General features: G+C 33.4%; 1 protein-coding gene across 2 annotated transcripts; it reads right to left on the bottom strand.

Moving 5' to 3' along the window:
* Positions 1–5,166: 5,166 nt before the first annotated feature.
* Positions 5,167–18,192, bottom strand: PLRG1 (pleiotropic regulator 1). 2 transcript variants are annotated; one of them, XM_081303973.1, is made up of 16 exons: positions 18,074–18,107; positions 16,517–16,623; positions 16,162–16,233; positions 15,359–15,501; positions 14,550–14,603; positions 13,846–13,939; positions 13,539–13,626; positions 12,037–12,138; positions 10,990–11,082; positions 9,493–9,642; positions 9,301–9,402; positions 8,719–8,821; positions 7,950–8,058; positions 6,706–6,845; positions 6,104–6,297; positions 5,167–5,445 (listed from the first exon to the last, which is right to left on the bottom strand). In XM_081303973.1, exons 4-16 carry the CDS (start codon positions 15,486–15,488, stop codon positions 5,386–5,388), a joined length of 1,419 nt encoding a protein of 472 aa, XP_081160099.1. In that variant the 5' UTR covers positions 15,489–15,501; positions 16,162–16,233; positions 16,517–16,623; positions 18,074–18,107; the 3' UTR covers positions 5,167–5,385. The 2 variants fall into 2 exon arrangements, with proteins under 2 accessions (XP_081160099.1, XP_081160098.1); XM_081303972.1 differs by lacking the exon at positions 16,162–16,233 and having other exon boundaries at positions 18,074–18,192.

Raw genomic sequence — 18,192 nt, 5'->3', positions numbered from 1 at the left:
CATTTGCCTGTAGAACACATACCTCCGTCTCTCATGGGACTGCTTTTTCAAAGATTTCCTAAACACACTGGTATCTTTTGGGAGGGGGTCACATAATCTTTAGCGTTAACCTTTAAAATTCTTTAAGCAAAACTCACTGGAAAAGCCTAATTGGAATTTATTAAATTTATATTTTAATTCTTATAGAAACAGCACACTTAAAACATAAAATTTCCCTACATGTTTATGGAATGTCATTTCATTTATTAAGACTTTTAAAAATATATTAGAGTTTTATAATTTTTTGCTCTTCTGCATAGAGATTCTGCCTTTCCTGTTAGTTTTTCTGAATATTTTCTAGGTTTTGTTCATAGCATAAAGGTTATTTTTTTAAACAATATGGAACTGTTCATTGCTGTTATCAAGGAAATGTATAAATCTCCAGGTACCAATTTATCTTGTATGGAATCATCTTACAGTCCTCTTTCTGTTTTAACAGTTTTTCTCTTGCTTTATGTGCCTTAACTCCATTATAATTTGACTTTTATTATTTCTTCTTTTTCTGATCCTGTTAATTCAAACTTTCAGAGCCATCCTGAATTTTAAAATATGACTGCAGACGACTCTTTATTATTCCTCACTCTAATTATTCTCTAAGCCTCCACATTCTACTCTGATTTAATATTCCTTTCAAATAAACAACTCTTTAGTATTTCTTAGGACTCTAGCTTGATATTTTCCTTGAGTTTGATCAAATGATATTTCTGTATGTAGTAGTATGGGTATAATGATCTTGTATACCTGAATCATAACATTAAATGTCTGACATTTAAATACTCTTGCATTATTAAAAAGAATCATATTAAACCTAAGTCATACTTCTTTATAGCCAGGTAATGTTAAACCATGTTTCTTGACTCCTTTCTGTATAGGTCTCCAGATTTCACTGACATGCTGATATTCCATTTTTTAAATTTGTTTTTATACCAGGGATTGAACCCAGGAGGGGTTAACCACTGAGCCACATCCCCAGCCATTTTTATATTTTTAATTTTGAGAAAGGGTCTCACTAAGTTGCTGAGGCTCTAAGTTGCTGAGGCTGACTTTGAACTCAGTTTTCCTGCCTCAGCTTCCCCAGCCAATGGGATTATAAGCGTGTGCCACTACATCCAGCCTAATATTCTAGTTTTTGACCATTGTATGTGATTGTGTTAAGTCAGCTTTCCATTGCTATGACAAAATATCTGAAATAATCAATTTTTGAATTGAAAAGCTCTATTTTGCCTCACAGTTTTGGAGGTTCCAGTCCATGATAGATTGGCTCCTGTGCTTTGGACTTATGGTGGCACATCATAGTGGGAATACACATGGGCCTTTGAGGGACATTCCAGGTTCAAACAACACAGTGGTTATGGTGTGGGTCCCAAAAGACTACTGAGAATGGCCATCAATTTGAGAAAGTATGTGTCTATAAAGAGTGTCTAGATTACAAGGGACAGCTTCTGGGTCTCTGAGGCATCTGTGACCTTGGACTTCCCAGCATTTTCCAGGCTACATTCCCCAGCCTCTGTTGCCAGTCCTATTCTATTAAAAAGTCAGACCCCTTGTCATCTCTCAGAGTCAGGAGTAACTGAGCTAACAGACACCCAATTTTAATTCAGAGCCAGGGTCATCTCACTCACCAGGTTCTGTGCTCACTCTTCTCTTCTGCTCTGTCTGCTTGAATGTTCCCCATCCTTCAAATACAGCCAAGACTGCTCTCCTTCACAAAGATCACCTTTGTAGAACATGAGATCCTCCCTCTCCTGAAGCATATTTAGACTATAGCATCCATCTAAGACTAAATTTTATGCTGGAGTTGAAAGAAATCCTTATATTCTTATTTAATCCTAAAGTAAATACTTAATGTTTTAATCCCTGATTACAAGGCAGTTATGGGAGCACAGACTACGCATTACAATTTTATGGGTCTAGAGACTAGGTCTTACATACTTAACACCTATCAGGTGTGTATGAACTCACAAAAAAATTGTTGAATATATAAACAGATATTCTTAAATAAGTGACTTTTCTCTCCTGTAAAACCTCCTAAATCTCTAACCCTTAAAGACCTCATTAATATATAAGAATCCAAGTAACATATTAAGCTATGAATGTGCATTTTCGTAACAGGAGCCTTTCGGAGACATTCCAGATCCAAACTCTAATTTTCTTAACTAAGAATGGATTTTAGAATCTAGCAAAATGCTTCCTTTAGCATCTATGAAGATGCTCATATTTTTTGTTTTAGGTAAGTCAATGGAGTATCTTTTCCAGCAGTGACCCATTCTTGCATTCTTAGTATAAAGTCCACTTTGGCATGTGCTTTTTTTGTGATTAGACTTTACTAATGATTTTTAGCACTGATATTCATAAGCAAGATTAAACCATAATTTTATTTGTGCTTAACTGGGTTTTTTGTTATACTAACATCTGAAAGCATATTAAAAATTTTGTTATCTAGGTCCTAGAAAAATTTGAAGTGCACTGAATTAGAATTTGATTTTGAAGATTTTTGGACTTATTGGTGTATGTAGACAGTGGTGGTGGTGGTAGAAATACAACTTTATTTCTTCTATGGCAATTAATTTGTTTAGGTTTTATCTTTTCGAATAAATCATTGAATATTTTAAGTCTCACCACTGTATTAGGCTCTTCAAATATAATGACATAGAATTGGACACACTTGTCTCTGTTAATTAAATTCTTCTATGTACTTATGCTTCTATTTGGTTTTTTAAAAAATGTTTTAGATGATGATGGACCTTTATTCATTTATTTATATGCAGTGCTGAGAATCAAACCCAGTGCCTCATACATGCTAGGGAAGCACTCTACCACTGATCCACAACCCCAGCCCTCTATTTAGTTTTATATAAGGTTTCACCTAAAATAATCTGTTTATTTACTAATTCTGTTTTTCCTTATTTTCTACCAACTTATTTTCCTTATATGTTGAACAAATTATTTTTGTTATTTCTGTACTAGAAGAAAATGGAAAACTGAGGAATTACAAGATGAGTTAAACTTTATCTATAAAAAGTGAAGCAGTTTGTCTATAAGTGAAGAGAAACAGGCACATAAGAACAATAGTTATTTTTTTCTTGAAGACTGTCACTATATTTTTATGCTGATAAAGATCATTTGATACAGAGGAAATTAAATGGTGCAAGAGAATGGTTAATCATGGGGGCAAAGTCCTTGAGTAGGCACACATACATGGCAAGAGTAGGCTGATGTCTCATCTTTTTAATAGGAGGCAGAAAGCTTTTAAAATGGAAATGTATTATTTGGTCATCACTGATGGCCTCCTTGAGGCATGTGGTCATAGATCACTAATGAATCCAGCTAGCACAGCTGTTTTACTCAGGTAATATTTGTAGCTTAGGTATAGATATGACATAGGCAGTGTAGGAGATTTGGGTTAAACCTCTGGTTGAAGTTGTACCAAGCAGGTTGAGAGGGACATATACATGAAATTCTGACTTAAAATTTTGAGTTTCATATGGTAAGCAAACTTTTTACAACACCTTTTGCAACCATAAAGGATAGCTTAAATTCTTTAGATTTCAATGCTCATTAAAACTGCTAATGGTTCCTAACTTAAAACACAGAGGCTGAAACCTTGCTAGGCAAATTAGTATGGGCTATCTTACTTTCTTGTACTAGCAATATCTTTCTTCTTTTAGAAAGCATATTAGAATCTCTCTGGGATACTAGTTTATTTTTTTTTCCTTTATTTAAGTTTACAAAATACATGCTTATAGAAAAGTAAAACATTATAGAAATATATAAAGCAGACCATGAAAATTTCCCAATTCTACTCCTTCACAAAGCCACTGTTAACAACCTGGTGCTACTTTCCCATTATTTTTTAGTGTTCATTATTTTACAAAAATGCATATACAACTTCCTTTTACATGAGCAAACTTTGGACATCTTGCCCTAGTAAGTCTAGATGTTCCTCACTCTCTTCATGAATACAAAGAAATAAGTTGGAGGATCATATCTATTAAACTAGCTCCTTAATGATAGGGCATTTGGATTAGTTTTAATATTAAAGAACAAAGGTGCAATGAACTTCCTTGTGTACACTTGTCAGGTTACTCCTATTAGGCCGTTTCCTAGAAATGAAGTTACTGGGCCAATGATTCAAATATTCTCAATAAACACAAAAAACTACACTTCTAAAGATTGTTACAATTATACTCCCACCTACAGCATGCAAGATGGGATATGTAAAGTCTGGAAATGTTTGAACTCACGGTACAATTTTTTAACTTGGGAAAATTTTTAAATTGATTGTTCTTATAACAATCTTCTGACCATAGGTGAAGTGGGACAAATCTTGACTGATGGGGAATCAGGACCTCAAGGGCAGGATTTATAAAATTTGTTATTTACCAGGAGATATAAGAATTAGAAATTTTAAACACCTTCCTATACAATCTCCAGAAGATTGTACCCCTTGCTACTGCTTTAAGTATCTTCAGTGGTATCTCCATAGTTATTTCCCTAAGTTTCTATTACAATGTTGGTATCCTACTGCTTGTGGAATAGAATCCAAACTCAGACCATGAGCTTTTCCTAACATGAACCAGCTTTGTATCCCATCAGTCAACTGTGACAGACAAATCTGTCCTAGAGTACACCACTCAGGTTCCCGCATCTGGTTTCATCCAGTTAATGCCTCAGCTTAGAACACTGTCTCCTTTGCCCTCCTTGACTTCAAGGTCAGTTCAAATGGTCCTTCCTCAATGAAGTCTTCCCCAGTCCTCTCTGGGAAAGATGAATAGCTTTTTCCTCAGTGTTCCTCTAGCATTACACCAACACCTGTATTACAGCATTTCTGTAAGCTAGCAAAACTGGAAGTTTTGGAGACAGATAAATCTTATCTTTTCCTGAACAGTATCTACTGCTGAATTCTAAAGAACAAACTCAAAAACTGCTTTTGAAATGAACATATATAAATTAAGACTGAAACTTTTAAATCCCAAATTATCAGTTTTTAAAGGATTGTAAAAAACACCTGCTCCCCTCAAAACACGTTGTTATAATAGACAATTTTTAAAAGAGGCTTTTTAATAAAACTATCAAGAATTTTGTCTTTAGAATAGTCATGTCTAATAAACCTCCATGTGCTTGATATTTGCATCTTACTTTCTAGGATCACAAAATGTTTATTTTACAAATAAAAACACGGGGGGGGGGGCATAGGGGACAGTTTATTGTAAAATATTAAGCAGCAATGATTCCAGTAAATGAGTTTCTGCTTTATATTCCCGCCAGAACACAAAATGACCAACATCCTCATCAATGCCAAGCTTAAAAAAAAAAAAAAAAAAACACCATGAAGACAATGCCACATTAAAATCTCTTTCGCTTGATAATTTCTGGTTTCCAGCTGACTGGATGAGTTTCTTCTGTCTAAAAGTAAAAAATAAATTAAAGTGCTATTAGTTGAATTCATGTTTAACAGAATTCCTTTTTGACAAAAATAATGTATTTATTCCAAGTCATAGTATTTTCACTACATATTTAGCAGGTTAATAATGGTTTTAGGAATAGCTAACAAACTTTAGGCATTATCCAAGTGTAACAAAAAGTGAATAGATTCATTAAAGATAAATTTGTAGTTTCTCATCCAAAATAAAATTTTCATTTAGCTATAGTAGCATGAAGCTTGTGATTCTAGAATAAATTTGCACACAATTTAGTATTTGTTATTATTAGTGTACCATTTTCCCAGTAACTATAAAAACAAAAGTTGGTATAAAAGTAAAGTAATATATTCAGGGTTGGGGTTGTGGCTCAGTTGTAGAGCCCTTGCCTCACATGTGTGAGGCACTGGGTTCAATTCTCAGCACTGCATATAAATAAATGAATAAAATAAGAGTCCATCACCAACTAAAAAAATTTTTTAAAAAATGAAGTGATATATTCACTTAAATCAATGAAAATGATACAGAAATCTAGGAGCAGACACTATTCAAGATGACAAATACCTTAATACCATAATCAAGACCCTTGCTAAATTGGTATAGTTGTTATTTTACTTTAAATGTATGTAAAACAATGAACTTACTGCCGTATCATCCTCTCTGTACACTTTAATGGTTTTATCAGCTTCAGCTGTTAATAATCGACTTTCAGACTGATCAAAAGCACAAGCAAATATTCCTGATTCACTGTCCAAAGACCCAGGCTGCACAGCTGCATGAACTCTCTGAAAATTGTAGCCAGTTCTCCAATCCCAAAGATGCATAGTGCCATTGTCAGCTTAAAGGAAAAGATCTAGTTAGTTACATTTGGTATCCCTTGACCAACAATTAACCTAAACTTCTCTTAATATTGCTTTGTCTAATTTCATCTGTTTTTAATTTTATCATAGATCTTAAAAAGCACCACAAAATTTGACAGTCAATTCCAGAATACTCAACCAAATATTATGCAATTCTCATCATAAACCTGTCTCTAACTTAGATTTATCACAGGGGAACTTAAAGTGAGCTTAACTGTGAAATATACTACATATATTCTGAATAGGCACAAACACGTACACATCCAAATATACCCTCTTCAGGCAAGTTCTGCTATAATACTTATCTCTGATGCCTTAGAAATGTTCATTCATTGACTAAAAATAAAACAATGAACTAAACATTTATTATAAAAATCTTATGTTACCTCCAGATACAAGCACTCCATCAGAATTTACTGTCAATGTGTTGATAATAGCATTATGACCAGAAAGATTTTGAATAAAACTTCCATCAGGGAATTTCCACTGCTTTATGTTATCTGGAGAACCAGATGCAAACGTGTAACTGAAATAAAAGCAAAACGAATTAATGGCAATGTAAATCAAGCTAAACAAAATGGTGGGTTTTAAAAAGCTTAGTTAATTTCCCATGCACATTCACTGATATCTGTAGTTTTAGCACTCTTTTTTGTTCTGGAGATTGAACCCAGGATGTGTGGTTTTACCACTGAACTATATCCTCTGCCCTTTTTATTTTTTCAGACAGTGTTTCAACTGGGTTGCTAAAGTTGGCCTCAGTCCTCCCACTTCTTCAGCCTCCTGAGTAGCTGGGACTACAGGCGTGTGCCACCATGCACCCAGCTCAATTTTAGCAAAATATTAGTGTCATATCAACATGCAAAAATATCAAGGTACTTGTTTCAAGTTAAATGAATTTTTCAAATTTTATGTTTTATTCTTTCATTTTCCTGAAGCTGTACATCAAGAGTAATAAATATGCAAATACCTAATTTCACAAAAAAGGCAAAAGAGTGAGCAACAATTTGGAGAAAGGGAGAGAAAGAAATAGTGAGAGAAGAGGAGAAAAGAAGTGAAGGACAGGATGAAAAGGAGTGAAAACAGGGAAAGGGAAGAAAAAGGGAAGGACAGGAGAAAGGAAGAGTTAGAAAAGAAAGGGAAAATAAAAAATATAAATACAAACAGAAGAATGTCAGGAGTGATCTGATATGACGAACACTAGGATGTGATATTCTTCGCCATTTCTGTGGATATCTTGACTATAATGTTTATGGTTCTCACTTTCTTGAACTTCTTAAGAATTAAATCATCCTATGTGTTTCTCAAGTCTAATATCATTTATGTGCAAAGCACACCCAGCCAATGTTACTTTCTATTTTGATATGCACCTTTTGTCCATGATATACTTATACTTATATTGTCTAACTTGATAGTATTTGTGACTATATAAAAGGCTTTCCTCATCTTCTTCAGGGCATAAAGAAAAATAATTAACATAAGAAAAACTGAAGAAATGCATGTCCACAAGTGAAACAGGACTGACGGTGACAGTGGCTACATGACTGCCAAAAGCAGTGCTCAAGTTGTTATTTCAGTACTATACGAAGACATAAAGATGGAAGAGAAGATAATGAAAAAAAAACACACTTACTGTCGTGGATGTAAAACCACAGCCCTGACTGATTTCTTATGATTTGTTAATGTCACTCTTGTCTTTCCAGCCACCAGATCCCATAATCGTATTGTAGTGTCATGGCTTCCTGTAATGGAAATACACACAAATCCAAAACATAGACCAAGAAAAAGAAGCAAAAGTGATATATGACAACATATGAAGCATTCTTCCACAAATATATACATATTAAATGAAAGTCTTATCATCTCTTGGCTAATTTCATCATAGTTCCAGAACTCAAGGTTGATTTTAAATGTTAATTCTTTTAAAATGCAATACAATTCTTGATTTGCTATCAACTAAAAGCTACTGCAAATACAAATAACAAATACAACAAATCTTAGTTAATAAAATGTTAGGTGAAGGAATTATTTTCTAGTTTTAATGATCCACTGTTAACAAATACAAGGTTCACATCAGTTCTAAAGGTTTTGATCTCAGAGTATTTTTGTCTTCTAACTTTAATTTCCTAGACTAATAATTTTGGTACTATAAAATAACACTAAAAAGTTTTCTAGTTGGATGTTATAAAATTCTGTGTATGAAATATCCTATAATATGTAAAAAGTATGAAGTAAAAAACAACTAGAAGTCTTAAAGAAATTTCAAATTCCTACGATTAAAATATACAATACAAAAATATCACAAACACAATAAAAAGAATCACAATGAATGAGAAGTATATGTACAATTATAACATATTTGATATGAACAGACTATAAATATGAAAAGTATCTTATCATACCAGTAATAATTTGTGGTTCTGCAGCTTGACACCTCACTGTAGCAACTGCATTTGTATGTCCAGATAATGTGTGTACACTGGCTTTAGTTCTCACATCCCAAATCTATAAAAATATAATAGATATACTGTTAAAAAGAACAGGTATTCATATCTCAGGCAGATAACCGGATCAATTCGAGGCTGGGAATTTACTAGATAACTGTGCCTCAATATCATAAAGAAAATGCTTACAAGAAGGATAATGATTTATAAGCTAGGTGGGGAATATAACTAGAAAACAGCTGCAAAGGGAAAATAAAAAGCTGAAAGATAAGGGTACTGAAAGACTAATGGGCATAATGAACTAATGAATAAAAAAGATAATGGACAACAGTTGTGACAAATTGGAAAACGAGAATGCAAGGCCAAAGAACTGAAGCCTAAGGTGGTAAAAAAAAACACAAGTCAAGAAAAGGAGGGACTAGGGTATTGACAAATCAAGCAATTATTTTTAATGCTCTATCAAATAATATAAGACTGATATCAAATATGTATATGACAAGATGCAATACGTTTACAAACACACAGCTTTATCTCATTTACCCGAGCAGTTGAATCTCGACTACAGGTTACCAGCACATCGATTGTTGGATGCAAATCCAAACCATATACTGCACTTAGATGTCCATGATAATGCCTTATAACCTAAAAGATAAGGCAATAAAGTTAAATTTTCTAAAATTAGAAAAATAAACAGTAGCTCATAGTATTTTCAATACTTAACTCTAAGAGTACCTTATTATATTCAAGATCCCAGCATTTTACTTGTTTGTCTTCTCCACAAGAAAACAGGTATGGGCTCCTTGTGCTTACTATCACACCTCGAACTGTACTGATATGCCCGGTCAACGAGAGTTTTAACTTGCCACTGGCCAGGTCCCAGATCTGCAATCAAAGAATATTTTTTCATTTTGTTGGTTACCCCAAAGGAAATATTTAGAATCCTAATGTTAAGTCCCCAAATATATACACACATATACATAAAAATTAAAAATTTGAAAAATGATTCTTTCTAAATAAAAGAAAATGTAAAAGGCATGCTCAAACTGTCAAACTAGAGAAATGTTTGCAATAGAGGTAAAGGCTAATATTCTAAACAATATGTAAAATATATCATTGATAATAAAAATATGAATAACATGGTATTAGGTTGGCAAAGGACAACTGAAAATGAAAAACTGAACACAAATAAATGAAAATTTGTATAGAAATTTTGTATGAACTACTTAAAAAAAGATTAGATGCCCATTTTTTACTTATGTTATTAGATAAAGAAATACAAAATTGATGGACTGGAATGGATTCTCTGAAATACGCTGCAAGTCATTTGGAAAGTAATTTATACTTTGGGTATCCTCAAAAATAGTTGACGTTCCTATTTCTGGGAATGTACCATAACAAAATAAAATACAGAAAAACATGTATGCATAAAGGCTAACTACAGCATCACTTTTAAAAATATATATATTTATTTATTTTTTAGTTGTAGTTGAACACAATACCTTTATTTACTTATTTTTATGTGGTGCTGAGGATCGAACCCAGGGCCTCACACATGCCAGGTGAGCGCTCTCCTGCTGAACCATAACCCCAGACCCATACAGCCTCACTTTTAATAATAAAAATCATCAAAATAAAAACTTTAATGTCCAACAATAGGAAAACAGACTGTAGAATATCAAAATTATATATTATGTAACCATTTAAAAAGATAGATTTTTTATAATATGGCTTTGATAAAATGTTAAATGAAAATAGATACAAAGTTATAAGTATTTTTAAAAAGATACATATTTATACCTTAACACCCTGAAAAAAGCCCCTGAAAAAAGTTCAGAAGTAAATGTACTGATGTATATAAACACAGAAATAAATGCGTTTTAAAATTAAATTTGTCTAAATATCTGATATTTGTAGGATTATGTGTGGTTCTTTCACAGTTCTCTAAATTTTCCACATGTTCTATATATTAGCCTGGTTTAATTTTGTAACCAGGGGAAAAATCTTAAAAGTATTAAGGAATTAGGTTATTATGATTAGGATAAAACCCCTATTGCTTAAATGTCTCTTTTCAAATAGATATTTATTTTAAACTATTACTATTACAGACTACATGCTGAAGTCCAAGAAATGAAGGCTTGCAATACAATTCCTTGCCATAAGAAATAATTTAAAATAGTTTAAACTTCTGCAACAAACACAAAGTCCTGTTTATGTTTTCTTTCTTATTACCTTTATAGTTCTATCAGCAGATCCAGTAACAAACCACTGATTTCCAGGTTCCACAGCAATACATCGAACCCAACCAAGATGCCCACTGATAACCTGAATAAGAAAAAGTAAAATAGGCAGAATCATCTACACATTAGTCAAAATGTATTCAATTTTAACCACAACCTGGGTTTGAACTGCAGCATCTTTATATGTTTACAAGATTATCTGACAATATATTTTAGAGTGAGCAACATTAACTTATCTTCAATAGGTGAATGGGTACATAATTGCGGTACATATATACAAAGGAATAATAGTCTTCAAAAAAAAAAAAAAGGAATGCTTTACTAACACACACAATAACTTGGATGAATCTCAAAGGCAAAGAATGAAGAAAGAAAGACAGTCTCAAAGAGTACATAATGTATGATTCCACTCTGACACTGTAAAAAAGACACAAGTACAGTGATAGAAAACATATCAGTGATTGCCAGGTGTGGAGGAGGGTATGACGAAAAGAACAACACAGTGGTGTTTGGAGCTGATGCAGATTATGGCAGTGGTTACCCAAACCTATACATCAGTTAAAATTCAGTAGACCGAAAGAAAAAAGTCTCTTACAATGTGATCATTTGAAAAATAAGATCATGTTGGCTGTACATTTCCTATTATATAAATTTTATTTTATATCTGGTACATTCTGAGTTATTTTAATTTATTGCAGTTGAAAGAATAATTGGTAGGTACAAAAACTCACTAATAAGGTGTTTATTCCTCAGCCTTCATGTTATATACTTCAAATATTTTCCTGTATTTATTTTGCCTGCCCTACACATTTAGTAGCCTTCTGTCAATATTTTATACTGCACTTTACAAAAAATACTAGTATACCTTTTACCCAAGGAAATATCAAGATATCTTTTAACAGTGCAAAAGCCCCTTCTCATCCCACCGCAGATCACTCTACTATTTTCATATTCATTCCTTTTCCTTTTTCTATTCAGCTCTCATCAAATGGAAAGCAATGATACTGTACATAGTGGAATAAAATCTAGATTTGCTCACCCTATAGAGTTTCCATGGTGGGTGCCACTGGGGTTTTGGCATTGTAGGTGCTTTTTTGGCCATCAGCGCAGAGTTCTTAGTATTGCCAGTTTCCATAACCATCTAAATATGGAACAGATTACGTTATCAATAAAGAAGTCATATTTAAAGTTTGGTTTTTAATTAAAAGATGGATTAAAAGGGGATTTATGAAAATTTTTCCCCTTAAATGAGAGAAAAACACCTAATATATTCAACTGAAAAGTCAGTCTAAAACTCTTACTTCAGAACTTTATTTTCTGTATGTTCATTTTTAAAAGCAAGTAAAAAAACCTCAGAGAGGCAGAGTATTAGTTAAGAGCAGACATCACTCTGGGTTCAAAACTCAGCTATGCCATTTTCTAGCTGACTGACCTTATGTAAAAATTCTTTAACTTATATGTGCCCATGCTGAAAAATGAACAGCAAAATGCTTTTATCATGGGTTTCTATTCATCTTTAAATACGAGCACTTAAATACTATTTTAAAGGTAAACTGCTGATACAGATTGAGCATCCTTAATCCATAAATCCAAAATACTCTGAAATCGAAATTGAATTTAGATTTCAAAATTTTAGATTAGGGATGCTCAACAGGTAAAGGCTACACAAATATTTCCAATCCAAAGTTTGAAATCTGAAACATTCTGGTTTGAAACACTTCGAATACGGGCAACTCAACCTGTACCATCTATTGTTAGTGTACATTAATTAAAAAAAAAAGAACATAAAATTCTGCCCTCAAGAAGTTTAAATTATATCCTCCCAAAGATGCAGAGAGCTTGAACACAGACTGCTCTAAATGAGAATGAAGAAAACATGTGGTGTGAGCATCACAAATTCCTTCACTTCATATGAAACAGAATCCATAAAAAAAACTGATGAGTTCTATTCCTACACTGAAAAAAAACAAAAACAAAAATATAATATAGTTGTAAAGCCCATACTTACGTCAAGACATAATAAAATAGCTTCACATTTTCTGTTATTTTTTTTCTACAACTATTTTCACTAAGAGCAATTGTTGTTTACTTACAAATAAATCAATTTCTACACACTCATTTATAAAATGCTAGTTGTAGAGCCCAAGCTTTAAGCACACACCAATTTAAAGTTCAATTGAAAGAAGACTTTCATAATTAGCACATAGTAACACAAATTTCAGGATAATCTTCCTGTATTTTTAATAGTGCATAGTAAATACCAAAATCACATTGTCTTAATCAAAATACGTATTACGTGCAATGTGCAAGTAGATATGGATGTAACAAGATTTCAAATTCTAAAACATATGTTAATTTACTAAAACCCAAAGTTTTAGGGCAAAGAAATGTTAATGACTATCTCAAGCTGCTATTTATAGGAACAAATTCCAAGAAAGTGTTAATTTCTCTAATAGTTAAAGGAAAACTTTTGGAATAAGAGTAACAAGGTAACATTCCAAAAGCTAGAAACCTGTTTTGCTATATGACAGAGAATCTTACTGAATTCATCACTGTAGGTTGTGAACGGTCAGAAGCCCCAGGAAGTCGATATTCAGTTCCACCAGGCGCAGTACGATTTCCCTCAACTCTGAGGCAAAAGAAATATTATGAAAGTAATTAATACCTCAGTCACACGACTTGAGGCAAAAGAAATATTGTAAAGGTAATTAATGCCTCAGTCACATGGTCAGTTTAAATTTTTGTGAACAGTGCCAACATAAAATACACAGTTATAAACAACTCTGAAAAAATGTAAATGGTGAAATATATTTTCAATCTTTGTAATTATAAGCATAACATCTGATACCTGGCCTGGGAAGAAGGTAATGCCACTGCCAAGGACTGTGCAGCTGATTCGCTGGGCATTCTTTGGACCTTAGTATCCGCTGTCAAAGCAACTCCTATTAAAAATAAAATCAGTTCTTCTTAGTAGTTATTTTTGTTCTCATTCATATATATTTAAAATAAATTGTTAGAGAAAAAGACACTAGTTGGTGATCTCCAGGCAGTGATATTACAACAATTTTGATTAAGCCTTGCTTTCTTTGTTTCTAAATTTGATCTAATTTAAGCAGCTTGGTATTAAAATAGCCCAATTTCATAAATTATTAAAATTCAGATATTACTTTCAAAAGCAAAAAAATTAAGCAGCTACTCAAATACTAATGTTTCTAAAAATGAAAGTTACTATAAGATGCACCCAATCCCCCCGCACTTTCCATTCTATACATACCACGCATTGTCTGTCCTCCACCCTGTCCACATCATCTATGTGCCAAACCATCTACACACCTACAAACACGCACACTGCAATTTTTAATCATACCTACTTCTGTACCAATACTTTTATCGTTTTTAATGTTTACATAGTTGCATGTCTGTCTAAATCACTCAGGTAAAAAACTCAGGTCTAGAACTAGAGCAGTCTTACTGCCTTTGAAATTCTAGCATGGTGCCCAAAAATTGTAGCAATAAGATAAGATTATTTCCAATACATAAAAGTTTACTTACCAGGTCCTGGTGGATATGGATGTGTACCTGTAACCAAATACTCAACTTCTTGTCCTAAAAAAGAAAAAAACAAAAAAGAAAATAAATGTATTGATAGTGAATCTATCTTACATTCAAGTATGATCTTTTACAATATATCAATAATATTAAGTTACTAACTGGACTTTTCCTCTCCCAACTAAAGTTAAATCTCAAAAATAAGGAAAGTTCATCAGTTTTGTTTTGACCTCAATAAACCATATACTTGGTTATTTCCTTGTCCATTAGCTGGTAAGAGATCAAGAAAGCTCATGCATTTGCTAAACAGCAATGGTGTTTCTGTTTTTCATTTATTTGTTTTTGTGGTTATGGGGATTGAACCCAGGGCCTTGTGCATGCATGGCAAGCACTCTACCAAATGAGCTATATTCCCAGCTCTCTAATTTTAATTTATGTAGAGTCTTAGATCCTCTTTGTTCATTACAACTTCAATACTTAATTTCATCTTTCTGAATTATAGCTAAGATAAATGATCTTCCTACAGGTTAGAAATATTCTTCAATTTTCTCCAGTAGTCTCCATTGTGACCTTCTGCACATCCAACAAATTTCTGCCATCATATATACTTTTATTTCCCATTAGAAAAAAAAGTCATCAATCAATAATCTAAGCTACTACTCTCATGGGCAAGTCAAAACTTCCATCTTAATACTGGTATAATACTGTGTGACCATAATAAATGCTTTCAGAAGGAGCACTAATAAGACATTTGTTTTTATATTTAAAAAATTCACATAAGTCCTGTCATTTCTGATTTATACTATACTTACCCTGATTGGCAGGATATTGTTTATGACCGTATGAATCCGTTGCATTCTGAGGGCCTTTCTCTTTAAGATTTTCTTTTGAAGTAGGCATATGCAACACAGGACCGTACTCATTACGGAGCTTGATTGCCATTTTTCGTTTGTGACTATTTAAAAATTATAAACATAAAATATATCCTTAAATACTTTAAATATTTCACCAATGTGTTTATGAAAAGCTAGTAAATAAGTACTTAAATAGCTTAGGCTTGTGTAATCATGTAGAAAAAGTTTCTAATTAGATTTTAAAGTTAAATAGTAGAGTCAAAAATTTTCAAGTGCATTTCCACACCATATAAATTTATTTTTTGTATCACATCAACATTCATTAAACTTGAGTAATATTTTAGTTACTTAATAAAGACAAAACCTTTCATGATTAATTCCCAAGGATCCAAATAATTAAAGATATACAGAAAGTAATATATCCTTTAAAAACCTCAAAGTCAATATACTTTATTTCTAATGTCTAAATCTAAAAATAGTTTAAACCATCTGTACCAAACTTTACTAGATGTGCCTAAAGAGTTTAGTTAGAACTAATCAAAGCACTTAATGAGTTCAATATTTTAAAAAGAAATGCACTTATATTACTTTTATAGTCCACCTTATAAGTTAAATATAAATGCTTGTTTGAGGAATTAAATAGATTTTAACAGAAGGATAAAGGGCAAAGAAGGAACACTGCACATAATGCAATCCCAGACTGGAGCTGGAGATGTAGAACCAAAAATATGCCACCACTCAAAAATCTTCATCATACTAACGAGAAAAGATGGGAGTAGAGGTACTGGCCAGGTACAATTTCAGCTCAGCAAGGCTCTGAGAGCAGCGGGAAGCTGAAAGCACATACAAAGTGATTGATTATAAGATAAAATACCTTAAAGGGGCTCTCCTAATTACTGGATATTTGTAAAATGCAATTAATTAATTTTGAGATTTTATTGTAAAAGGCAAAAAAAGTTAAATCAGCTGAAATTATGCAAGAACATCACTTCTTATTGGATAGATAACCTATGTGTATTAGTATTTTAAGACCTTTAAGGGTCTTCCTCTCCTTGCTTTCTTCCCTCAATATCAGAATTTTAAATATTTTAGAAACTGAAAAAGAACTATACCTACCTCTCTTCATCCAAAGGCACAGGTTTTCCATTATCAGCTACAAACATGTCATGGGTTCTCTTCAGTGACCTGAACACAAGTGTGTGCACAGAATGTTTCTGTACTTCCTAGGAAGAAAAGAGTGTAATTGCACATTTAGGAACAAATTACCCATACCATAAATTAAGCAAAATTACTTTTACATTTTACATGTTTCAATATGTAAAAAGTTTTATACATATTGAGTGCATCATGGCTATTTGTAGCAAGCTACAGAAGTCAAGTTCAGAGAAGAGGAGAAAGTTCCTCTTTGGCCAGAGCCCTAAGTATAGCAATTGAGTCATGTCTGGGATTAGTAATTTATTCAATGAATATTTATTGAGTTTGTACTTATATATCTAGCAGGTATTGTGCTAGAAGTTACCCAGAGAACAATGAAAAGGTAATAATGGTCCCTGTGTTCAAAAGAAAACAGACAAATAAAAATAAGCAAAATAATTCAGCATTTTGAAAAGTACTATGAAGACAAATAAGGGGCTAAGTCAGAGAACACAGGAAGAACTCAATATAATTGAGATATCTCTTAGATGATATTTAAGTAGAGAAGGAGGAGTCCCTGCTGAAAGGACAAAGGGATTATAAAATTACAGTATAGACATAAGAACAAACAAGGCAGACTGCAAAGGTGCTCAACAGTTGAAATAAAGTAAGAAACACTGCACAACTGTGTACATTGGCTGAGAGGGTGGGTTGTCCTATAAGATGAAGCTGCAAGGGTAGGTGAAGTTCAGATCAGCTCAGGTCTTTCAGACCATTACACAGCCTATATTTTTGTTTTACCAACAGAGTCAAAGGAATTCCTGCAAAACATGATCAACTCACATTTCAAAGAGAACAAATTATAGGAGAACAAAAATGGAAGAAGGGAGATGAGCTGGAAGCTAATGCATTAATCCAGGCAAAATATAAATGAAGCTAGTCTGAATTAAGGTAAATGCACGATATGGAGACGAGTGGATGGAATCAATATTTGAGATAAGACAAACAAGATCTGTTTGTCTGAATGGGAGCTCAAGCTAGGGAAAAGATGTAAAATTTCAAGAATGGCAGGCTCCTGCAGTACAGCTGAAATGAGAGACATAAAATCTGAATGCAAAAATTGAGAAGATCTCTAGTCTTTAGGACCCCTGCAGTACAGCTGAAATGAGAGACGAATTGAACGCTAAAATAGAGAAGATCTCTAGTCTTTAGGACACAATCACTTGACACTCGCAGTACCAGTGGTCAAGCATCATCAGAAGGCAGTGCTGGATCCCAAGGGTCAAATAAGAACTGGATGAATTATCTCAGGCTTCCCGCCCAGACAGAAGCAGCGACTCGGATTCTCACTTGGCTTCCCTACCACCACCCCCCCCCCCCCGAAAACCTTAAAAAGAGACCACTCGGCCTCGGTCAAAACGTTTCCCCTCGCAGCCTCTTCTCGCCCCATATTCCCAGCACATTCCATCCCCTATGAACAATGCCAAAGAAAAAAAGCCCAGAGACTAACAACTCTTGAGTGCCCAAGTGTCACTGTACCTCAACCATGACGCTTCCGTTTATCTGACCCCTCTGGCAACGAAGAAACACCTATGGCCAACGCAGAAACAGCCGCCGCCACTCTTCAGCCTCTTCCGGAATCCGGAGCCCTGTCGCCG

The sequence above is a fragment of the Spermophilus citellus genome, assembly GCF_964194105.1.
Source record: "Spermophilus citellus genome assembly, chromosome: 8".
Lineage (NCBI taxonomy): Eukaryota > Metazoa > Chordata > Mammalia > Rodentia > Sciuridae > Spermophilus > Spermophilus citellus.
Note: the sequence above shows the minus strand (reverse complement) of the source record. Positions and strands in the feature narration are given on the sequence as shown.